The sequence below is a fragment of the Artemia franciscana genome, chromosome 14 (genome assembly GCF_032884065.1).
Source record: "Artemia franciscana chromosome 14, ASM3288406v1, whole genome shotgun sequence".
Lineage (NCBI taxonomy): Eukaryota > Metazoa > Arthropoda > Branchiopoda > Anostraca > Artemiidae > Artemia > Artemia franciscana.
The window spans coordinates 11,541,954-11,568,294 of record NC_088876.1 but is presented as its reverse complement, the minus strand read 5'-3'; the positions used below and the strand labels follow the sequence as shown (position 1 = coordinate 11,568,294).

General features: G+C 36.2%; 1 protein-coding gene across 2 annotated transcripts in view; it reads left to right on the top strand.

Annotated features, from left to right (window-relative positions):
• LOC136035305 (venom serine protease Bi-VSP-like) overlaps positions 1-24,905 on the top strand; it is a 44,362-nt gene extending 19,457 nt beyond the window's left edge. For both annotated transcript variants that reach the window (XM_065717003.1, XM_065717001.1), the window contains 6 exons: positions 4,322-4,784; positions 12,348-12,486; positions 13,276-13,439; positions 15,720-15,821; positions 19,956-20,107; positions 24,683-24,905. In XM_065717003.1, coding sequence (XP_065573075.1) covers positions 4,322-4,784; positions 12,348-12,486; positions 13,276-13,439; positions 15,720-15,821; positions 19,956-20,107; positions 24,683-24,838 — 1,176 coding nt within the window. In that variant the 3' untranslated portion in view covers positions 24,839-24,905. The remainder of the gene's footprint in view (positions 1-4,321; positions 4,785-12,347; positions 12,487-13,275; positions 13,440-15,719; positions 15,822-19,955; positions 20,108-24,682) is intronic.
• Positions 24,906-26,341: the final 1,436 nt, after the last annotated feature.

Genomic DNA, 26,341 nt, shown 5'->3' with positions numbered 1-26,341 from the left:
CCAAAGAGGCTGCCCGACAAATAAGTAAAACCATTCCACATGGGCGCAGCTAACGAGGAGAGGGGCTGACTCCCCCAAAAAATAAATTTCCAAGGCGTCTTATTCTAGTTTATGTGTTCGCGTTTGTCGGCACACAGGATGATTGTGTTAGCACATTAATTATATCCCCTCCCCCAAACTCAAAACCCTAGCTTCGCCCCTACCATTCCAAAACTGAAAGTGACGAGAAAAAAATGGATTTTATCGCAGTTTTATACTTTAAACTCTTACTTTGTGCTCATAATTATAAACGATCGTAAGACAAAATCCCCGGGGGCAACCAGTAGATATATACAATGTTATACACAGTTTAATTCATCTGGAATGCACGACCAACGTTTGTTAAGACATGTACAAGAAATATAAGTGCTGAAGGAATTCTTAGTAGTCTCCCTTTATGCCAACTAATTTTCTCCTAACAGCAGCCAAAAGGTTAAAAGCTGATGATTCCATTTGGCTTTCAATAAGATAACTGTGGAAAAAACGTGTTCAGGAATAAAAAAAATTTCAGCAGGAGATAAAAAGGCGGTTTTTATACGAAGAAGTAAAAGTGAGCAACTCAATCAACTATACGCTAGCATTAAATTTAAAGGAAAAATCAGTTTCTGATCAAATATTTAATTTTCAACTATTTTCAGACCAAAAACTTTTTTTATGCGTTTATGTTCCCTTTTTCTGCTAAAATAATCCACGAACTGATGACAATATGTAAATACGTAATACAATTGGCTTCCGGAGCTGTTTAGTACACTGTTACCCTATTAACAGAATAGTCAAATAAATAATCGTAAGATCTCTTTAGAGTTCCAGGCATGTCCCCTTTCTGCAGTGAGCGTAATTTGTATTCTGTTTTAACTCATCGTATACTATATACTCACTTTATAACTGTAAAACTCACCGCATACTGCGATCTCACACTTTCGATCTAACACATCTTTTCTCTTCTCGTCTTAAAGCTAGTGTTATCACCTAGTATTGCAGTAATACCCCATCTGTGAGTTTAAGCACATCAGATAAGTTTGCTATTTGATAAAAAATATGGCTACTAACAAAAACGATTACAAGTGGGAAAAGGAAAGGATTCAATATATTAAATATGACTTTCCCTTTTTTTTCTAATAAAGAAGATGTGCTTCTAATCTACTCTATTTCGTGTCTAAGGGTCTCAACTTACAAGAAAAAAAAAACACGCCCATATCAAAAAGCTGTCTCCGCCATTTCCCATAGTAAATCTATAAAATATTAAATGCGCGGTATTCAAGAGAAAAATTAAGCCCCTTTTTATGAGGAAATTAATTTAAAAGAAAGCACTTAAAAGGCATAAAAAAAAGTAAATTTATTTAAACTGTAATAGTCAGTTAAATATCTCTTTTCCAGTTTCTTGGAACTTTTGACAGGACTATGTTCAGACAACAGTTTATTTACAAAAAAACACATTCTTTTGATGATTAGAGCTGGAATTTTAATTCAAAATCGGCCTTTCTCGAGAAACCATCTACTTCAATATAGTTCCCATGAAACATAGTTTTGAAAATAAAATTTCCATTCAGAATCAACTCATAAGTAATTTATAATGAAATAAAGAAACTTTTGAGAACGTCAAAAAAGAGCCACAAAGAAAATTCCAAATTAACATAAAAATACATAATTGAAAACACACTATTGAAGTCCCTTAACTGGATGTCTTAAGCCTTGATTGGTAGCATATCCTTTTTTTTAGCCGAGGAGTTGCCTTATCGACTCAGTGGTCTTACAATATCGGGAGATATTTTTCCTGAGCAAGAAGGAAAATATTAAGTAATTTTTTAAAGTGACAAAATAGAACTGGTTGAAGCAAAGCGCATTTTTCTGTAATTTTGAGCTGCAAAACATCAGTTTCGGCCAAATAGGACCGAAGTTTCTGAGAATGCAAAATCTGGCATAGTTAACCAGAGTCTAACGAAATTCCCAGAGTGACTTTCCAGAGTATAGTTAGCCAAGGTCTAAAATCCTAGATCGGAGGTTTACGTTTTCCATTTAAAACACCAGGAAAAATTTGTATTTTAGCATTGGAGTTAGCAAAAAGGTTTATCTCTATAAAATACATTATTTAAGAGTATCTCGAATACTAAAGAGATTTGTGGACAGCCACTTTGAGGTCCAGGCCTACTGTGCAACTCAATGAACAACTTGAGTAAAGGAGGTGGGATAAAGTGTTTGATAAGTCATTTTCTGTCCCTGAAAAATGTTGTTAGATTGATTTGGTAGAAAGGCTCATTTTGTATATTATCAAAAAATAAAAGGTTAATCTAAAAAGCAGATACTCATAGGCTGTGATTATTTTTTATCGTATTAAACATCTTCCAATTCAAATTTTAGTAAGTAGCAGGCTCAAGTGACATTAGTTCCCAGGAATATACCAAGTAGTTCGGTCGGTATCGCAACCTTTCGCCTTATTTTGAGAACCCACAATTTACCGAAAGGTCTCTAGCAGCTGAATTCTGAGAAAAAGAAGGCTTAAAATGCACCTCAAGTAAATGGATAGTACCCGACATCAGGGGCACATCTAGAAGGGGCTAACCCCAATTTCCAAGGTGTCAGTGCGCAGTGCCGAAATGATGAAGTTAGCTTATGTTTTAATTTTAATTTAGCTTATGTGTTCGCATTTGTCGGCACACTGGCCGGTTTGGTCAGCATATTCTTTATATCCCTCCTCGAAACTCAAAACCCAAGCTACGCCCCTGCATACTTAACACAACTTCAATCACAGTAGTCTGTAAGCACAGTTTAGCCACTCGCTGCATGATCTGCGCAATAGGTCATTTTTGCGATGTTCAGCAACAAGACCAAGACATAAGCACTGTTTTTACGTACATTTTACATGCAGAACGCAAGTATTCAACTTGTAGGGGTTGAAGTTTGTAATTTTGAGGGCCTCATTTTTTTTTTTTATCTCTGACCTCCTCCTTATCCCCATCTAATTTTGTTCAGAATACAACGTCTTTGATTTGGATTTCCGAGAATCTTTGTGCTTTTTTTGCATACATACATATTCTCTATCTGCAACCCTCGGAGCATTCTTGGGATGCTACTAGAAAAATATATGAAAAACAATTACATATTAAACGTACATTGACTGTCTTTCTTGTAGTAAATTTCCTACTTTATAAATTCCCCCTCAAATATTCGGCAGATTTCAGCCAAATCTTCTCTACCATATCTCAAGCTCAATTGGGTATCCCCCCTTCTCACTCGTTAAGGATCTATATTTCCTTTGTCCACCCTTATCTTAGATATGCAAGCAAATGATTTTCAAAGAGGGTATAATTCCATACTCTTTCTTTCTAAAAAAAAAGAAAAAAAACAGGTTTGAAACGCCTAATTGTACAAGAGTTACGTCGTGACTCTGTTTTCCAAAAAATTCAATGACAAATTCTTGTACGGGAAACATTTTTCCGAAAAGATACTTCCGTCCAGATTCTACCCACGCTGCTTCTCAGCCCGTTCCTATCTTGCCCCCCCCCCCCCATCCACTGCTTTACCTCCATATATGGAAAAAAATTGTCCCTTACGGTAAATGAAACTATTTTGCAAGATTCTTTCTTTCCATTACCTGTAGAGAACGTCGTGACTCCGTTTTTCAGACCTCAATGACGAACTCTTGTACGGGAAACATTTTTCCGAAAAGATGCTCCCATCCAGATTCTACCCACGCTAAGCTGATTCTCAGTCCGCTCCTATCTTGCCCTCTGTCCACTGCTTCTCCTCCAGATATGAAAAAAAAACTTTACGGTAAAGGAAACTGTCCTACAAGTTTCTCTCTTTCCATTACCTATAGGGGCGTTACATATCTTTTGTATATATTCACTTGTTCCACTTCCTTTTTGTGCTATTAATGTAGATTTTAATTTATTTTTTTCTATGGTTTAACGAGTTAATTTTTTTCTATGAATTAAATAAAATAAAGGTTTGAAACAATGGACGGTGAATGAAATATTCTTTCTGTCCAGTGGTCAATTTTAAGTTTATTCAATGTTTTATCCTGTTTTTGTTTTTTGACCCTGAAGTACAAATTTTGCCCTTCAGGGTATGTGAAATTTATTATTGGAAACAAATATCTTGTTTGAATATTTGGCATATTTCGGAAAATATTTTTTTGACAGTGTCATTTCCTCCTTTCTGTCACTTTGTCTTTTAATATCTTAAGTTTCTATTAAACTGTTTTTAAACAAGAGAAAAGGTGGAACGAATGTAATAGTAAATTCTTTTCCAGCAATAATATTGAGACAATTCTATATTTTAGAACGGTCAAAATCAAGGAGTTTCACAGCAAAGTTTCTTCCAGCCACCAGGCCGCCCATTTCAATCACCAGGACGTCCCTTCCAACCTCCTGGACGTCCATTCATTTTTAACCAGCAAAGACCGGCTTTCAACCAACTATTTCAACCCCAGCCCCAGCCAGCCATTTTTCCAGAGCAGCAGACCATCAATCAACAACCTGCGCAGCTTGTTCAAACTGCAAGGCCAGCGGTCATACCGACACAGCAGACATTTGTTGCAACTACACAGCAGCCAGTCTTTTTTAATCAACAACCTGCGCAGCTGGTTCAAACTGCAAGGCCAGAAATCACACAGAAGCCTTTTTCTCAGAACCAGCAGTCTGAAAAATTAGAAGGAGAAAAATATTTAATCCAGAGGCTAAATGAGTGTGGATCACCGAAGGTTACAACAACTAGGATATCTGGTGGCGCAGAAGCAACAAAAGGTAAAAAGAAATTTGGTTTAAGTTTCGACTATTAACTTGAGGATCTACTTGACAAAGTTATTATGCCGTAAAGCTCTCTAGTTTTACACAGCAGTAAGGTAAAGCTAACATATATGCTATAAAAGATCGTGTGCATAGAAGGAGTATATTCTAGTTCAAACTCTCGTCCAAAAACTATCATGGTATGTCAATGAAGTTTTATCAATATTTCTAAACGAACATTCGTCTCATTACTGGCATACTACGATCTCACTCTTTCAATCTCACTCATCTTTGCTCTTCTCGTCTGAAAACTAGTGTTACCAGCTAGCGCTACAGTAGTATTCCATCTGTGAGTTTAAGCACACACATATCCCATTGTTTTAAGTACACACATATCCCTTCACTCCGAGCGCACAGCAGCCCATCATTGCTATGACACACATGGTGTTATCTCAACTTGCAGAGATAGGGAAATTCATGAAAAAATTAATATCTGAGTTTCGTTTGTCAAGCATTTTATTCAATAATTGAAGTGAGCTCGAAGTGGCATGATGTCTAATAAACGACGTTTTATTATCAAATGGTAAACTTATTTTGATCAGGGTATCAAAGAAGTTTCGAAGATGATTGGTGCTTTTGATTGTGAATAAATTCGTGTAAAGAAGTCCTCATGTGGTGTAATTTTTGATTGCACATTTTTATTCTTGAAAGTGGACTTTAGTGAAGTGTCCTGGTATCACTGGCGAGTCAATTATAATATACATGTCTACAATAAAGAATTGTGGAGTATTACATTATGCCATATGAACGGACTGGGATTCTATGACCGAGTGATTCCCATATTCTATGATGGTGATAAGGAACTACGTACAATTCAAGAGGAAGTATTAATCCTCCCATTCATCCATCCCTAGCCAGTGGTCTTTTAACGGCCATCAAATCCATAAACACTTCATAACCCAGGTTTTATGAGCCTTATCTATACTTGAAAAAAACCCTCACATATCACCTTATGAATTAACAATAAAATGGCATGAGTAGTTTCCTAATAATACATCCGATATCGCCCATAAGCAATACTCCAAATGTAATGGTCCTGAACACATCGATTTTCCATTATCGGGGCTTCTGCATGAGTTTGGGCCGCCATATTCCCATCCAAGGATCCCATATCCCCACACCAGAGCCACAATGCCCCCCTTCAATTTTTTACTTCGGGTTTTTAGAATTAGATTTTATTTGTTTTTTACTTAGTTTTTTGGACTCACAGGAACATACAGGACCCACAAAAATCACACTGAACCTCGTCACTGTACCCAACAAAAGAGAATCCATCTTTTACAATTTCTCTGGTATCAAAGAAATCCTTTGACCACCTTACAATAAGCTACTGTATTCTAGCATCCTCTCGTTTAACACCACTACCTTCTTCATGTGACAGTGAAGTTCAGGAAGCACACCTCGGTGGTTGCAGACAAAAATAATTTAGTTTTGACTAAAGCTTCTTGATCATATGTATCCCTTACAAATGTCATAGCCTTCCGTTAAAACTGGAGGTTTATTTGGAAATGTTTCCCATATCAACTCCTAGAACAAAAGAAAATGTTTCAAAGCGTGTTCTATGTTCGTCTGTAGACACATAACCATCTTCCCGTTTCCAGCCACACTTGCACAAAGTGCACACTGAACCTGTTCAGTGTGGCTGATAAAAAAGAACCCGGCTTTTACGAGTTTTTTGATATCATTGAAATTCTTTGACCAGATTCCATTAGATTCCCTTAGTCTAACACCCTTTCGTCTAAGAGCACTAGATTTTTCAAAGTCAAAATTTTGGGATGATCCATTTTACAACTTGTTTGTCATGTAATCAGCAACTGTATGATACCTAGTCATTGAAAAGTGTTTCTTATATCATTCAAATACAAAATTAATATTAATCAAAAGCATACAGTAAAGTAACTACAATCAATGAACACGCACAGGGTACCCATGACACGGTCACATAAAAAAGGAAGCACCAGCTCAAACAAAGATAGATAGAGAGAGAAGCAAACAGCCGCTCAGTCACAGAGGCACAGAGAGAGAGACAGAGACAAAAACACTTACGAACACACAAAGACAGGTACAGAAATATGCAAAACAGAAGCTAAGTCACAAAGGCATGGTGAGAGAGAGAGACAAAAACACACACAAAAACACAAACTCAGACACACAAACATAAGAAGACAGGCACAAAGACATGCAAACAGACGCTCAGTCACACAAGCACGATGGGAGAGAGACAAAAAACACACAAAAACAAAAAGTCAGACATAAAAATACACAAAACCAGGCAGAGAGACATGCATACAACGCTCAATGAAACAAGTACAGTGGAAGAGAGACAAAACACACACAAAAACTGGCAGAGAGACATGCAAAAAGGCACCAAGTCACACAGACGCGGTGGGATAGGGAAAAAACACACACAAACACAAAAACACAAAGTAAGACACACAAAGATAGGCACTAAGACATGCAAACAGTCGTTCAGTCACACAGGCACGGTGGAAGAGATACAAAAAACACATACAAAACACAAGGACAGACACAGAAACACACATAAGATAGGGACAGAGACGCACAAACAAACACAAACAGGCACAGAGACATGCATACAGACGCTCCTTCACTCAGGCACGGTGAGAGAGAGACAAAAAATACACACAAAAACACAAAGTCAGACACAAAAAGACACAAAGACAGGCACAGAGACATGCAAACAGACGCTCAGTCACATAGACACGGTAAGAGAGAGAAAAAAACACATAGACACAAATTAACAGATACAAAAGCAAAAAGAGAGGCACAGAAACATGCAAACAGACGCTCAGTCACACAAAAACACAAAGTCAGACACACAAAGACAAGCACCAAGCCAAGCAAACAGACACTCAATCACACAGGCACAGTGGGAGAGGGACAAAAAGCACACAAAACATAAAGTCAGACACACAAAGACAGATACAGAGACATGAATTAGAGCTCATTCACACAGGCACGGTGGGATAGAGACAAAAACCACACACAAAAACAAAAATTCGAACACACAAAAAAGGCACGGATACATGCAAACAAACGCTCAGCCCCACAAGCACGGTGGGTGAGAAACAAAAAACACAAAGTCAGACACAGCGACATGAAAACAAAGTCCGAAAAATATTAAGTACCCATAAAAATTCTAAGTCTAAAAAAATTCTAAAGTTATGTGAGTGAGCGTCTGTTTCCATGTCTTGGTGCTTGTCTTTGTGGGTGACTTTATGTTTTTGTATGTTTTTTTTGTCTCTCTACCTTCGTGCCTATGTGACAGAGCGTCTGTTTGCTTGTCTCTGTGCATGTCTTTGTCTGCTTTTTAATCAAACTTTCTGTTTTTTTGTGTATTTTTGTCTCTCTCCCGCCATGTTTTTTTGACGGAGCGTCTGTTTGCTTGTCTCTGAGCCTGCCTTTCTGTGTTTGTGTTTCTAACTTTGTGTTTTTTGTATGTGCTTTTTGCCTCTTTCACACCGTGCCTCTGTGACTGAGCGTCTGTTCGCATGTCTCTGTGTGTTTGTACGTCCAAATTTGTGTTTTTGTGTGTGTGTTTTGTCTCTTTCCCACTGTGCCTGGTTGACCGAGTGTCTGTTTGCATGTCCTTGTGTCTGCCTTTGTGTGTCTGACTTTGTTTTTTTTGTATGTGTTTATTCTCTCACCCACCGTGCCCGTGAGACTGATTGTCTGTTTGCATGTCTCTGTGCCTCTCTTGGTGTGTTTGTGTGTCTAACTTTGTGTTTATGTGTGTGTTTTTGTCTCTCTAACACAGTGCCTGCATGACTGAGAGACTGTTTGCACGTCTATGCGCCCGTCTTTGTAAGTTTTTGCGCCTGATTTTGTGTTATGTGTGTGTTTCTTGTTCCCCCCTCCCCCTCCACCTTTGCCTGTGTGACTGAGAGTCTATTTGCCTGTCTCTGTGCCTATCTTTGTGTGTTTGTGTGTCTAATATTGTGTTTTTGTATGTGTTTTATTTCTATATCCCACAGTGCCTGTTTGAGTGAGCGCCTGTTTCCATGTCTCGGTGCTTGTCTTTGTGTGTTTCTTTGTCAGACTTTATGTTTTTGTGTATGTTTTTGTCTCTCTCCCATCGTGCCTGTGACGAGCGTCTGTTTGCATGTCTCTGTGCATGTCTTTGTGCATTTGTATGTCTGACTTAGTGTTTGTCTGAGTGTTTTTGTCTCTCTCCCATCGTACTTGAGTGACTAATCGTCACTTAAACTCTATCTCTCGCTCTCTGTGCCTGTGTGACTGAGCGTCTGTTTGCATGACTCAGTGACTTTATTTGTGTGCTTGTGTGTCTGACTTTGCGTTTTTGTGTGTTTTTCGTCTCTCTCCACCTTGCTTGTGTGACTGAGCGTCTGTTTGCATATCTTTTTGCCTGTCTTTGTGTGTTTGTAGGTGTTTTTTGATCTGCCTCTCTCTCTCTGTGCCTGTGTGAGTAAGCGGCTGTTTGCTTCTTTCTCTTTCCACCTCTCTCTCTCTCTCTCTCACACACACTTTCTCTCTCTCTGTCCAAGCGGGTGTATGCTTTTTTGCAACCGTCTCATTGGTAACCTATGCTTAGTCATTGATAGTAGCTGGTTTATTGTATGCTTTTGATCAGTATTAGTTGTACACTGGAATGATATAAGAATACATTTCCAATGACCAGGTATCACCTAGTTGAAGATGTCATGACAAACAAGTTGTAAAATGGATCATCCTAAAAAAATTTACCAGGAAAATTGCAGTGCTTTTAAACGAGAGGGTGGTAGACTAAGGAAATTTAATGGAATGTGGTCAAAGAATTTCATCGATACCAAAGAACTCGCAAAAGCAGTATCTTTTTGTTGACATAAGTGACCTGGTTCAGTGTGCTTTTGTGCAGGTGTGGTTGGAAACTTGGAAGAGGGAGATGTGTCTACAGATGAACATAGAATACACTTTGAAACGTGAAACCTCCTGTTTTAATTAGAGGCTATGACTTTTGTGAGCGATACATGGGATCAAGAAGCTATAGTCAAAACTATATTAATTTTTGTCTGCAACCACCAAGGCATACCTCCTGAACTTTACTGTCAGAAAAAGTTAGTACTCTTAATTTAGAGGATGTTAGACTACGGAGATTAAAAAAATCCAAAAGCAGGATTCTTTTTTGTTGGGCACAGTAAATAGGTTCAGAGTGCTTTTTGTGTTTTCTGTGTGCCCAAAAAAAATAAGTCTAAAAAATGAAATAAAATATAAGTAAAAAAATCGAAGTTCAAAAATAAGGGGAGAGGTGGGCTTTGGAACCCTGCTGGGGGACATGGGGCCCCTCATGGAAATGTGAGGACACAAACTCATGCGCACGCCCCAGTAATGAAAACCGATATGCTCAGGACCATTACATTAGGAATAGAGGTAATGGGCGTGGTCAGACGTGTTAATAGGAAACTACTCATTTCATTTAGTTGTTAATTCATAAGGTGATATGTGAGGGTTTTTGGCAAATATAATAACGACTGATAAGGCATGGTCTGTAAATTCTTTATAGATTTGTTGGCCTTAACACTTCCTTTTGCATAGTACTTAGTTCCGTCTCATCTTCATAGAATGGGGAACCACTCGGTCATAGAACCCCAGTCTGTTCATATGGCGTAACTTATTACTCCACAAGTCTATTGTAGACAGGCATATTATAATTGACATGCATGTAATAACAGGACACTTCGCTAAAGTCCATATTCAGCAGTAAAAATACACACTCAAAAATTATACCACACGAGGACTTCTTTAAACCAATTTATTCACAATCAAAAATCAAAAATCTTTGAAACTTCTGTGATACCTTAATACAGATGAGTTTATCATTTGATAATAAAACTTCGTTTATTAGACATCATGTCACTTCAAGCTCACTTCAATTATTTAATAAAATACTTGGCGAATGAAACTCAGATAATAATGTTTCCATGTATGTCCTTATCTACGGAAGTTTAAATAATACCATTTTGTCGTAGGAATGATGGGGTGCTGTGCGCTCGGAATGATAAAATATGTGTGTGATTAAAGTAATCGGATATGTGTGTGCTTAAAGTAATTGGATATGTGCGTGCTTAAACTCACAGATGGGATACTACTCACTTCATCTATACTATTTTTAGTTCATATTTGTTTCTAAAATAAAGAACATTTACACCACACCTAAAAATTTAGTACTTCTACAGTACTGTGTTTATTTCTTGAAAATGAAAATAGAAAAGAATATGTTTTGTCATAAAAACCAATTTTAACAAACTTTCACGCTTAGCACAAATTTTATGTCCTTTGTATCAAAATACTTAAGAATACTGGAGTGTAAAAAGTTTTTTTTTTTTTTTAAGAGAACATAAACACAGTTTGGGAAATACCAAAAGCTAAGCCAAAGCTTGTTTAGTTGCATCTACTTAAACCTATTGTGAAGTCAAACACCCTCAATATTCCGTCGTGTCACGATAGAAAAAACGTTTAAATTATATTTAATTGAGAGGAGGAGGCGGGAAATTCAGCATTTCCAACTCTTTGCAGCAGCAAATTTTAAAATTTACTGTTAAAAAGAATATTTTCTATTGTGTTTTCATTTTGAAGACCTATTTTAACAAATAAAAACGCCAATAGGCATTGAGGTAGCCAAGTTTTTCAAATCAAATATCAAAATGGTTTGACTTCAGCGTCAAACACAGTTTTGGAGGATACTCTTGCTCGTTAGTGATTTGTGCAACTGTGCAACACCCGAGCTTTCCCTAGTTGCACTAGTGAAAGAACCAAAACGGTTCTCTATCATAATTTACACCTTCTTCCATAAAGAAACAATGAGTTTGTGGACCGTGAAGGTCATAAAGAATATTCTTATAAAGCAAAATTTATAAGAGAATATAGTGTGCTAAGAAGAAAAGTGTTCTGCGCAGTTGGGAAATATATGTATAATAGATGCAGCATTTTTTCAGTTAGTGATTTTGTCCCTCTGACAGGATCTTTGTATGTTATATTAGTTCATTTCATTCAAATGAAGTAGGCCTGTCTCCAGTGACAAAACGAGTGCAATTGGCTTCAAGACCTAGCAAAATCTATCTAATTCTAAACTACTAGTGGCTTGCAGCTTTTGAAACGTTTTTGCCCAAAATTTAAGGATTTATAAACCTTGGGTCTTGGGTAAAAAAATTAATTTTTTTATTCCCATGTTTACAATTTTACGTCTAAGAACTTTAATTAAACAAACAAATTCAATTTGTTTTGACAATAAATCGGAAAAATGATCATTCTTTAGTAAAAGTTAGCAAGGGTGAACCGTAAAGCTTTATAAATTGTCATATACTTCTTACACAATGCAGCTCCGAAACTCACGGGGATTTCAACCAAGTGACGGTATTGGCGTGGTTGGCATTTGAATTATTTTTGGTAAAACAAAGTGGCTTCTATAGTTTTTCTTTCGTTAAATTCTTCGCTGTGAATGACTAATTTAGAATGTGCTGACAGAAACCAAGGATCTTAAGAAGTACATATTGCTTTTATTAGGTGCTTGGCCGTGGATGGCTGCCCTTAGGTATGTTGATGGAGATGACAATCTTAAGACGTTTTGTGGCGGCACACTCATAACAAATCGTCGAGTGTTAACAGCAGCTCACTGTCTCCCTGGACCCACTGGATATGAAATGTAAGTTTTTTTTATTATCTTCTTAAAAGAAAAAGAGTTTCACGATAGAAAGACTCTTGCCTGACTCTTGTCAATTGTTTGGCGATAAGGCGAAATTGAGCAATCTAGCGAACAAGATTTCTTTTTCGGAAGGCTATTTCAAATTTAATTTAAACTGGAGCAGCCCATGACAAAAGATTCTGTCTCTATCAAAAGTTCTATTCTTTGACCGAGGGGTATCTATCATATCTAATTGAAATACATTTTGCTTTGTTTGTAATCCTAAATAAAAATCTAATAAGGTCGACATAAATGAAACGATTTATGGAGAACGTTAATTGACATTTATAGCACAAAAATATGAATTGGAAAAGTAAAAAGTGGAAATACAGACTTTACGCTAAGCACAACATAGGACAGGTCGAGCCTTTGGTGTTTTAGGCCAAATTACCACTCCTGTCTTCAAGGAAAAGCAAAATCAAAACGAATAACCGAGTCAAAGCCCATCGACTAAGCAGGTACACAGTGTTCGATTTCGGCTAGGGGAAGCTTCAGGGGTGGGGAGCATGAGTTTGGTATGCATGAAAACAAAGGGAAATATATGAGAAATACAAGGATATCCAGTGAGGGAGAGGACGGGTCCACAGTAGATCTGTGCATACGGGCCGGCTACCAATGCTGATTGTGATCGATTCAATCTTAGTAATTGTCCCTTATACTCTGCTTGGCAAACTCCAGTACAAAACAAAAAGAAAATAATCAACCTTCGCAGCTAGTGTATTTAGTTTTTGAATTTTATTTTCTTCCTAGCTTGAAGGTAAGACTTGGTGATCATGATTTGGAATCGGAAGCTGACGATAGAAATGTAGTTGAAAGGTTTGTGGCCAAATGGATAAAACATGAAAGTTACGACAGCAAAACATCCGCAAATGACATTGGAGTCCTTATATTAGACAGAGAAGTCCCTTTTACAGGTGAGAATTATTTTCTTCCTCGTGAAGTCTTTTATTTATCCTTTATTGGTCTTCTTTTTTCGATTACCTTAAGATATTTTTTGAAAACTTACAAACAATAGAGCTCTTTTAAAAAGAGGCAGAGGTAATTCACCAAACTGCTAGAGTCTGCATTAACGAAAAAGTATAGGCCCATCCATAGAAAAACAAACTCTGAAAGAGCGATGGTTTGAAAACGATATATCAAGAGGTTGCAAATATTATGAGGATTCCAAGACAAAATATTTACTGTGTTCAAAACAACCCGTCAAAAGTTATTAGCATAAGAAAAAAATTCATAATAGAAGACTGGAAATTATTGCATGTAGCTCAAAAAGCCCTTGAGCCCCGTTGTAGAGGCTGTAGATAAGACTGTGGCCTTTTCTTGGGAATTTAAAGAACTTGATAACCCTGCTCAACAAGGTGTACATATCCAGAAAGTTTCAGGCCAGATGATTTGAGTTACTCTATTAATGATTTGGGATGAAAGTATCCATGTTGCAAAAGTGTGAAATCGTTTTTTTTTCTTTTATGCTAAAATTCAGCATAAAAGACGCGTACGTAACTGTATGATCAAATTTTATATTTATTGATCCGTGTAGTCTGTTCAAGACTAGCGCTGCAGTAGCGAACCTTGACACTCTGGTATTATATTCCTGATTTTGCACTGATTACCTTGTACAAGTTTAAGGTCTCGTATGCGTATTATGAAGGGTACAGTGACAGAACTAACAAATTTAATATCTAAAAATCTTTATTTAACTTTGTCTGTTTAGACTAAAAGTTAAGTCCAAGAGTAAATTTTAATTGCATTGGTTTCCCGCTTACAGCCAGCACTATAGCAGGCCAACAGCCGCCATTGGTTGTTTTAAAGGAAAGGATGTCACGTTCTATGGGTATCACAAGCCGACTCGCTACGTCAGCCTTTAATAGGTAATAATTCGGAAATGCTCTTGAATAAAATCTATATGAAAAATATTTTAAGAATGGAGGAAGAAATTAGATTCAAAATTTACCACCGATTATCAGTTTTAGCTCCATTTGCGATAAAAAAATCCCCCCTACCTGGAATAATTGAAACTTATAAAATTATAAGTGAGAGGCACACAATGGTTATGACATAAATCCTGACTGAATAACTTCAAAGTATATCAAGGGGACCATAAATTTTTATTTTTTGTCTTAAAATACATAAGACCAAGATTGCGTGCCAGGATTTTTGTTTACTTCTTAGAGAAATTGGAGATAAAACTGTTTTTGAAGATGTTTTTAAAATATTTGTTTAGCATTTATATACTTAAAAATTTTTTCAAACATCTTGAAAACCCCAGTATATAAAACACAATATTTTTCAGGCCATTTATTAACTATTCAATCATCGAGTAGCAGTATCACCACGATGAATTAAAAGGTAATGGAAAAGTTTTGAAAATATATAGCTTAGTAATGGAACATACCTACTTGGCTTTGCATTGGTTTATCGTTCTCAGGAGTAAACAGAAAACCATAATACTTCTCATTACAAGTGGTCTTCGAACCTAGAATAGAATATTCAGTTGTAGCTAAGGCCCATTCAGAATGCAAATTCACTCTAACTCAGATTTAATTGGCACTATTTCAGCTAATCGAAATTCCTCATTGAAGTTTTCAGCCATTCAAAATGTTCTATGAAAAATCTGAGTGGATTGAATTAGCTTTAGCTAAAACTTGGTATTACTAAAATTTTACTAGGAAAGATCCTTCATAAACTTCAGGACCCTATATACCAAACTTACTTTTCTGGTTTTGGTCTGCTTTAATGCGCAGAAATTTACAAGCAAAACTACAGAGCATTCTTTGCAGGAGGGGGGTAGGATTTTTTACTTGCTTTTGTGTATTTTTCATTCACATTTATAAGAATGTGTCTAGCAATGTTATAACAATTATAAAATAAAATTAAGCCACAAATTAAAAAAAAAATGTACAGATAATTTGTCAAAAATCCAAAGACATTTAATATAGAAAATCTATGATTACTACCAGGCCACGATACTGCACTTCTCTAAGTAGTTGCAGAGTTAAGTTATCTAAGGTAAACACACTGACCAACAAATCTCCTTAATGCCGTACGTTTGAATCTCCTGCTCTATTCACTTTTCTGGAATTCTCAGGAGGTTTTTTTTTATCAAGAGAATAGATAGCAATCCAACGGATTAACACCATGTAAAGTAACTGTTTTAAGGGTATAATAGGCTGACAAATCAAACATTTCATATTTTGCAGATTTTGTTATGCCCGTGTGCTTGCCAGTTACTCCGACGACAAAAAATTCAAATTTTTTGAATAAGATATCGTATGTAGCTGGATGGGGAGCAAAGGACTTCGGTAAGTTGTATTTATGCAATAACTAAGAAAACCTTTGTGTGTTCACTCGGAATACATAGCTAGGACGTCCCAATTCTAAAAAAAAAATTGACCTAAATATAGCATATTTGGTTGACGTTCGGTTGTACCGGTTGGTAACACCTGAAAAACATTGAATCTCTTTTTCAACTTTTCAGAATAAAACATACAACTTTCAGTAAACAACTTTTCAGAATGAAACAAGAAATCACTTAGATATCCTTTTGTTAACTTAGGCATCCATTTGTTCTTTATTTTTCTTGTGTTTGTGTATCCTTTTGTAGTGTGTTTTTTTGCTTCTTTATCTTATACTCTATCTCTTTCTTTTGACGGGAAATAAATATATCAAACAGTTCGTGGTAACGAACTGTAGTAAGGAGCGACCCGGCTCAATAGTAACCAAAACTCTAAAAAATGGAATTTTGATACCAATAGCTACATCAAAGGAATCGCATTTTAATGCTGATTTTAAATATATAAGTTTCATCAAGTTTAGTCTTACCCATCAAAAGTTACGAGCCTGAGAAAATTTGCATTATTTTAGAAAGTAGGGGGAAACATCACCTAGAAGTCATAGAATCTTAACGAAAATCACACCATCATATTCAGCGTATCAGAAAACCCTACTACAGAAGTTTCAAGCTCCTATCTACAAAAATGTGGAATTTTGCATTTTTTGCCAGAAGGCAGATCACGGATGCGTGTTTATTTGTTTTTTTTCCCACGGGTGATCGTATCGACCCAGTTGTCCTAGAATGTAGCAGGAGGGCTCATTCTAACGGAAATTAAAATTTCTAGTGCCCTTTTCAAGTGACCAAAAAATTGGAGGGCACCTAGGCCTCCTCCCACGCTAATTATTTTCCCAAAGTCAACGGATCAAAATTCTGAGATAGCCATTTTATTCAGCGTAGTCGGAAAACCTTATAACTATGTCTTTGGGGACGACTTACTCCCCACAGTCCCCGAGGGAGGGGCAACAAGTTACAAACTTTGACCAGTGCTTCCATATAGTAATGGTTATTGGAAAGTGTACAGGCGTTTTCAGGAGGATTTTTTTGGTTGAGGGGAGGGTTTGAGAAGAGGGGGATATGCTGGGGGAACATTCCATCGAGAATTTGTCATGGGAGAAGAAACTTTCCATGAAGGGAGAGCAGGATTTACTAGCATTATTAAAAAAAAAAACAATTAAAAAATAAATATGAAAAAGTTTTTTTCAGCTGGAAGTAAGGAACAGCATTAAAACTTAAAACAGAGACAGAAATTATTACCCATATGAGAGGCTCCCCTCCTTCTAATACCTTACTCTTTACGCTAAGGTATTTTTAGTAATTTCAACTATTTATTCTACGGCTTTTGTGATTCAGGGGTCATTCTTAATGAATTGGAACAAAATTTAAGCTTTAGTGTAAAGAGCGAGGTACTGACGAGGGGGCGAACCCCCTCATATATGTAATAAAAACATGAGAATACAAAATTTCTTTACATAACCTAATTTATAAGTTACGTAAATCTTTTACTAATAAAAAGATTCGTAAAACCTTAAAAGTTCTAGTTGCCTTTTTAATTAACCAAAAAATCGGAGGGCAACTAGGCTTCCTCCCCCGTTCTTTTTTTCTCAAAATCATTCGATCAAAATTATAAGAAAGCCATTTAGCCAAAAAAAAAATATATATACAAATTTCGTTTTGATTATTCCTCTGCGGAGAGCCAAAATCAAAATATGCATTGATTCAAAAACGTTCAGAAATTAAATAAAAAAAACTAGTTTTTTTAACTGAAAGTAAGGAGCGACATTAAAACTTAAAACGAACAGAAATTACTTCGTATATGAAAGAGGCTGCTCCCTCATTAACGCCCCGCTCTTTACGCTACTGTTTTTTACTGTTTTAAAAAGAAGAATTGAGAGAAAGAGTCAAAGTTTAGCGTAAAGAGCGGGGCGTTGATGCGGAAGCAGCCTCTTTCATATACGAAGTAATTTCTGTTCGTTTTAAGTTTTAATGTCGCTCCTTACTTTCAGTTAAAAAAACTATTTTTTTTTTATTTAATACATATACATACATACATACTTACTTTAACTACTAAACATATATGAATTGACGAATTCAATTTTTTTTAAGTAAATTGCTATGATTTTGTAAGTCAAAGCTGAGAATGGAGCTAAACGTTAGTTATACAGGATCTTAGAGGTAGACCAAAGAAAGCAAATTTAAATATTTTTTTTAATCAACTTCAACAAGCCCATAGCATTTAATGCAATCTCTAAACTAAAAAAGATAATCAAACATTAAAACTTTAAACCCGAACATTAAAAACCCGAACATTAAACATTAAAACATTAAAACGAACATTAAAAACGATAATCAAACATTAAAACTTTAAACCCGAACAAACTTTAAACCCAAACATTAAACCTGAACATTTTTCACCAAACATTAAAACCCGAGTGCTTCAGTTCTTCAACCTCTTCAAGTAGATCAACTCCAAACTGGAACGGAGGGGCAAGTACTTTACTTACATTATTTTGCATGGTTTTCGAGTTTGTTTTTTTCCCAGATCTGCTGGCTCTGCCTTATTTGTGAGTTTGATGATGTTTTTCTTCACGTCCTCCCTCAAATGAGATAAAAGGTCTATGTCATCAGCAAAATCATCGACACACAGATTTCGGCTCAGGTTCAGTTGGATTCTATCTGTGAAGTTGCAAATTCAAACTATGAAATCCATGAGGACGGTAAAGAACATTTGCGATTGAATAAATCCTTGACAAACACCAAACGTTGCACTCAACCATTGAGTAAGGTCCCTGTCATTAGTCTGTACGGTACATAGCTGATCCTTGTACTGTGCAACAATAACACGTGTAGTCTTGTTAGGGAATCTATTATAAAGATTCTCCTTGGCGAGTTCCTGAGGACTCAGTCAAATGCCTCTAGGAAGTCAATTAAAGCTATTATGATCTTGGCCTGACATTCATTCGATTTATGAATTGGCACTTTGAAAGAAAAAAATCAAACCAACAAAAGATCTACCAGGTCGAAAGCCATGCTGCTCATTTCTAGCATTTTATCTATTTTTGACTGAATAAGATTCAATAACAATGAAGAGAGGACTTCACTCCCTAGAGACCGTAGCGTAAAACATCGCCAGTTATTACAATGAGCTGTTCTGCCTTTTTTGAACAGCTTGACAACCACCCCTTTTTTTCCAATCACCGGGAATGGTCTCAGTTTCCCATATTATAGTAAGATCTTATGCAGGGTTTCGGTCAAGACTTGGGCTCCATATCTCATTAACAGCTTTATAGTCAAATACGAATTCTATAAATGGGACTTCATATGTTTTTATCCTGGATGAAAATGAACTTTCTTGCCATTATATCACGTTCAGTTTAAAATTTATGCAGAGCACAGATGCGTTCAGCGTTTTCTGTAAAACTGGGTTAGAAATCTGGTAATCTTAACCAATCGGAGCGTGACCTGGGACGTTAGATCTGGCCCCACCCAAAAGAGAAGTCATTTATTGGGTAAGAGCATTTCCTCTACAGCCCGGTTTTACAGAAAACTGCAATTGTAGATACGCTCTAAGAAATTTTATATTATTGATGATGGTGGTAAAATGAAGAGAGTCTTCAGGACTAATTTTAATTGCCACTCATCTGGTTGGTTTAGGGTCAACTACTACATGACCTTGTGAAATTACAATTACTGTTTTCTACCATCTATTGTCTTAATGACAGTTCAGGAGTAAAACAAAAACAAAAAAAAAACTCAACTGAAAAATTCACACAAGCTATGTCCGTGAGATAAAAATAGCAGAAACTTGAATTAGGGAAGAAAAATAAATCATAAAGTTTTTACACTAACACACTCAGAAATAGGAAAACTTTAACAGAGAAGCACAAGCATTCATAATGAATTTTAGCAGAGCCAAATCGAATTAATAATGATTAATTCTACACAAATTCGTGGCACTAAATTTCGGTTGAGCGCCACCCTGGTATCCATTGTATTTATTATTTTCACCAAAACCCTTACAAGTCAACGTATCATGATTCAGTTCAAACAAAGCTTCATAAGAGACACTACGACAATTAAATTTGACAAAATATTATTCTTTTAGCTGGCTTAACAAGCAACACACTTCAAGAAGCGAGAATTAGGGTTTATTCGCAAGCTCAATGCAAAAATGCTTATACTGGGATACGAAATACAAAGATCGATAAAACCGTCATATGTGCTGGAGTGCCTTCTGGAAGACAAGATGCGTGCCAAGTAAGTGTACTTTTTACTTTAAACTTAAGAAAAAGCCAAGATGGACATCAAAATAGATCCACGGTGAAGTCTTTTATCCATTACCTGACACGTAATTACACAGACTGCATTGGGGGTGGACTCCGAGCTTTTCGGTCATGAATTCTAAAGAACACAACTAATCTACAATGGGTGGTTTTACGACTTGAGACTGACCTTTCCTCAAAAGAGGAAGTCCTACAAGGGTGCCATCCAACTACAACTTTTTTATAACTGCTAGTTTTGCCTCTTTTATAATTAGTTCTATACATCTTATTTGTTATATAGTCAAGAATATTGCGTTTTAGTATGTACCTAGAATCCATTTTATTGGTTTTAATAGGCTCAAAACCATAATTTCAATGCATTTTTTATTGATTTCACAAGCGGCTTCATCTTTGAAAATTTAGAAATATCCATTAATCAAAATACAGCGCAATCCTGGGTTGTTTACTAGACTAGTTTCTCAAGGAGCGCCACTCCTCAAGGTTACCCTGCAAGCGCCGTTTAGAGTTACAGTTCTGGCTAAGTAAACTTGTGAAACGTCCACCCTCACGCCATTGAAGCAGGATTATTAATAGATTGGGATAGAGAAGGAGGGTGCACTGCTGAGTTAGCCTCAGGTGACTTGGTGCTGGAATAAGTTGTTAGCAGTAGCAGTAGTATAGTAGTCTTTCTTTGACCGTCCTTATTTCATGGACACGATGATGGGAGTTTCACTCGAAGTAATCAACAGGACGCTAATTCCATAAAAATAGCGCTGTGTTTCGTTCCAGGGCATAAGTGAAAGGCTGAATTTGTGAGTGGAAAGGAAAAAAGCCATAGGTCAAACTTTAACCAGCTCTATTTCGTATTTAGGGGGGGGGGATTCTTAGATGCTGTGTTTAATCAAACTAAATATAACAATTATACAGCAAAGACAAATATTACTCTATCGAATAAACCATACTAATACTACTCCTACTACTGCTGCTAACGCACTGCGAGACTTGACCGGATGAGATCAACACACTTGGACAAGCTTGTCCGAAACTCACTCTAATCGAAGATTTCTTCCATATTCCCTCCCATAAAGGTCCTACCTGCTTTAAATATTTTTTTATTACCCCTCTCCGCCTCATTCAAAACCTTTTACACTTCATTTGGCCCTAACAGGATTGCCAAAAAGCAAAACCTTCATCCACAAAACACCAAAAATTTTCAACCTTATTGTTTTATATGTAGTCATTCAAACGAGAACATTCCTGAGCTTTTCAAAGTACTACAAAACTGGAGACGTATATGTATGGATTCTTTCTGCGTCAGCTAAATAACATGAAATACAAATAAAAAAAATACAATTTAACTATTGATTTCCTGAACGACGTCCGATTTATAGGGACAGGGATCAGCTAGTATTCAGGAAGAGATTACTAATTGCGCCTTAATAACAGTAAAAGAAAATTAACTGAAAGAAATAAAAAAGATCAGTAAAAATTTTGAATTTAAAAAAGCAACTATAGAACTATAAAACAGGCATATAGCATTAAAACCATAAAATAACTATAAAAGAAGTTTCACAAATTAGACACATTTCTAAATAGGGCCCCAAACTTAATACTGCAATCTATGTTTTAAATGCGGTACTAATGCCCCAGTCACATTGATATTCACTAGTACCGAGAGTTGGCCTGCACTAATTTAAGTCAATCATATTTTTCTATAGAGTTTTTCAGCCAATTGAAAAGGTTTATGAACAACCTAACTGGCTAGATTAGCGCTAGCTAAATCCTAATTTTAGTAAAATCTTATTGTGAATGGGACATACAATAACTAAGGACATTTGAGACTGGTCGATTTCACCTCTTTAAGTTTCCAGAAAATTTATCAACATAAAAAGTAGTAAAAAAAAGAAGCAAATACAGCATGCATCTTTAATCCTTCATCTATGCCTCTGATTCCAACGTAGGGCATGGCAATATTTAGGTGAGTCATGGACGGGACGTGCACCCTTCGGCTGAGTATACTTCAGAACCTTAATTTTGAAAAAAGAAAACATTTTCCATTTGTCGCATTCAAATGCATTTAAAGAGTAAAAGAAACATTATTGTAATTGCAATCACGTTATACATGGTATAAAAGGTGTTGTACTCGGACAATATTTTCCATTATTTTAAAGTATGCCAAGAGGACGACTAAAAAAAGATACCATGGTAATGGCCTTTTAAACTTTCTTCGGGTGACAAAACGTAAAATTGGAATAACAAAATCTAAGTATCACGATGGGGGCATCGGGGTTTTAGAAGTAGCTTGATGGGGCATGGTCCAAAATCGGTTGGGAGCCACTGATCCATACAATAAAAAAAAACTTACCACTTTTAGTTTTATACAAAGACGGCAGAAACTGCAAATATTTACCTAACCATCTGGTCTAAAAAAAAAAAAAAAACACCGTACGAAAAAAAACAAAAAAAAAACACCTCATTTTTCCCATGATTAGATATTCATAAACGCATGCATGGCAAAAAAGATGCGTCTTGCATCCAACGCATAAAATGACAGCCATGACTTTAGGTGACCAAAAAAACAGGAAAATAATGCCCTAAATTGAAGATTCCCAACCAAGGATATATGCACTCCAAGGGATGATAGAATTGCTAGGGGTGATTTAAAACTTAACAAAAAATGATTTCTATATACATTCATCTAAAAAGATAGACAAAGAAGCAGTATTTATGAAGGTTTTGCAGAATACTGTAAAGATGTGCATGATCACGCTATAAGATTATCAAATAAAGAAAAAAAAAACAAGTTTTTTCGAATGAAAGCAAGGGGCAACACCAAGACTTAAAACGAATAGAAATTATTACGTATATTAAGGGGGCTGCCCCCTCCTCAACACCACGCTCTTTACGTTGAAGTTTTGGTACCTTTAAAAAAAGCTTATTGTTCTAATTAAACGACATGTTGTCGTTTTATAGCTTAAAAACCTTGCCCCTAGGGTTCTGGGGGGGGGGGGGTCAGGTTATATCCAAAGACATAGTTATTGGGCCTTTCCACTATGACGAACAAAAAAACCATCTAAAAATTTGGCTCATATGATTTTGGGGAAAAGGGCGGGGGAGGGGACCTAGTTGACCTCCAATCTTTTTGGCCACTTAAAAAAGGAAATAGAACTGCTAATTTCCGTTCGAACGAGCCCTCTCATGATGTTCTAGGACCAACGGGTCGATACAAACACCCCTAGGGAAAACAAACAAAAAAACAAGTAAACCGGCATCCCGTGATCTTCTTCCAGCAAAAAATACAAAATTCTGCATTTTTGCAGATAAGAGCTTGAAACCAATACAATAGGGTTCTCTGATACGCTGAATCTGATGGTGTGATTTTTATCTAGGTTCTATGACTTTTAGGGGGTTTTTCCCCTTTTTTCTTAAATAATGCAAATTTTCTCAGGCTCGTAGCCTTCGATGAGTAAGACTAAACTTAATGAAATTTATATAGTTGAACTCAGTATAATAATCCGATTCTTTTGATATATCTATGGGTATCAAAATTCAACTTTTTAGTTTCGGTTACTATTGAGCCAGGTCGTTCCTTACCTACAGTTCATTACCACGGACTGTTTGAAAAAGTGTACTATAGGAAAAACGCTGAGAGTCCCACATTGATAACCACTAGGCAGTTCAGAATTAAAACATACTACTTAATAAATTTACATCTTGAATTATTCCAATTGTAAGTCAGAAAGAAATCACACATAAAATTTTTTTTTTTTAGCTCGGACAGCCAGAAATCATAAGCCAACTATGATCTTGTTCAGCCTCAAAAAGGGCCAATTAGGAGTTTTGACGGCATCGTACCAAGGGATCCTAGGCTAAAAATTAAAACTTTTAGAGGCACACATTAAGCCTTCCATATCCGCATTTTGACCAAACTATTCTCTCTGGAAACGTCTCAACAGCAATTTATAGACTACCTACTATTGATCTTCTAGTTTCTACGTAATAAGCACAAGGTATATTATGATGTACTTTTGGTCGTTATTGAACTAATGTTATTCAGTCTGACGTTGTCAGACACACGTTGAGGTAAAAGATTTGGTTGATAGTTTAATAGCCTATTCTCAACTGAAATGACATACTTACACCATTCTGCAAAAAATAATACCTGCCTATTTGGTTTAGACAGTAACAGGAAATTTCGCTCGATATTACTAGATGGTGTCTTTTTTTTTGCATTCTCAGAGACAAGCCTAAGCTCGTTAGATTCGCAGGTTCGAAATCTTATAAGACCTCCTTACCCGCCAGGAGCTTGGGCAGGAATTTATTCCAGGGAAGAGGTGACAAACAATGAGATCAAAAACGATTAAACTTCATGAAAATTAAAAGAAGCAAATCGTAAAAATATCGAATTTTTTCAGTGGCCCTGACCAAACTTCTAGCCTCTTCTCCCACCTCTCCCTCCCGCGTACGTACCTGACTAAATGGTAGGTTGTATATAAATAGAACAGTGAACAATTTAAGAGAAGTGTCGCAATTTTGGACGATTATATTTTCTAAGATTTTTCTTTTCTAGGGAGATTCTGGAGGTCCATTAATGACTCCAGTAGGAGGAAAATTCTACCTTATTGGTATAGTTTCAAAAGGCTTAGCCTGTGGAACACCAAATGTACCTGGGATTTACACACGAGTGACAACGTTTATGGATTGGATTACCAACGAAATAAATTAAATAATTTGAAGATATTGTGACATCAATGCAAAATAGTAAAATATGGAATATACTTTACGCAAAAGAAGATTTGTATCGAATTGCTGTTCAGTTAGTTTGGTCGTCAAACGGTTTAAGTCTGAAAAGAGGCCGACAACAGGATAAAGGATTCTAGTTTGACACTACACCCTCCCCCCCAAGACACACACAAAAAATTGAGACTTTGGGTACACTACTCCTTCTACAGTTCTATAAACGTCAATTTTTTTTCGTTTATGTGATTCAATAGTGACAAATGAACATACGCATAAATTTCGGCAGAAGGGGAAAATGCCGTCCCTTAAAAACTCCTTGCGACCACATCTCCACTTAAAAGGTTTAAAGGAGTCCCACGAAAATTCCCTTTTTAGGACACTAAAATAGAAACTAAACCAACATCATCAACCCCAGCACCCAGAAAACTTTACACCCATGTTGATACATAGACTGATTCTAATGTAATACTAAGCACTAAACTTTGTAGTAAACCAGTTTTTGCTCACAAAACAGTCAAAACAATGATGGAAGAGGCAGGTTATAAGTTAGTACAAAGAACGTGTTTAAAAACTATAAAATTGCAATCTTAAAATGCAAAGTGTGTATTTTGGTAGTTGTTATGACTTGGATGACCTGACACTTTTTCTTTTTATTTAGCTCGACCTTCAGTGTTTTTTCTACATTGGTCTACCCATTAGTTTCTCTTGTCATATTTCTTCGTCATATATAACCAAAATCCAACTTCAAGAAATTATATTTTTTGTTCAGCTTTTTAACACAACTTTTCTAGAACAAATCCACTTTATACCCATTGGATGTAGTTTGTCCTGTTATTCCAAGCTATTAGGATTTTTTCTTTTTTATAATTCCTAGCTACTTCTTCGCAGTATTTCTTGAAAACGGTATCGATGTAAAATTATTCCTTGAAATGTTTTTCAGTAGAGATTCATAGCTAAAACCGTGCGAAACACTTGATTCAGTCTTTATAATAGATCGTGGATAGAGTCAAAAACTAGATTACCCATCTGACACAAATATAAGGGTCAATAGTACAGTCAATCTATAGTTTAACCTCAAACAAATTACAACAGATTGGATTTTGGTACCATTCGAACAAGAAAAAAAAAATTTCTTCAGCCTAATAAAAATTGACCAAAATCAGACGAGACAAAATTGACCATTTTTCGCCTTTTCTTCTAAAATGACGACTTAATAACAACAACTAAATTTGCATGTATAAAAAGTTGGTGATGGTAAAATCTGGTACGTAGATTATGAATATGCACTCTGTTTTTGTTTTGAACGCCCAAGTTCATTTCTCCCCTCCGGCCCATGTATCGAGCGTCAGTATAGGTCTGAGAGCAACATTACGTGAAGTTGAATTGATACACGAAAACATTTTGAATGCTAACACAGAAAAGAATCCAAATCCATGTCAATTTAACCCAACCCCCAGCACCATCCACTCTAAACGTAACTACCCCAACT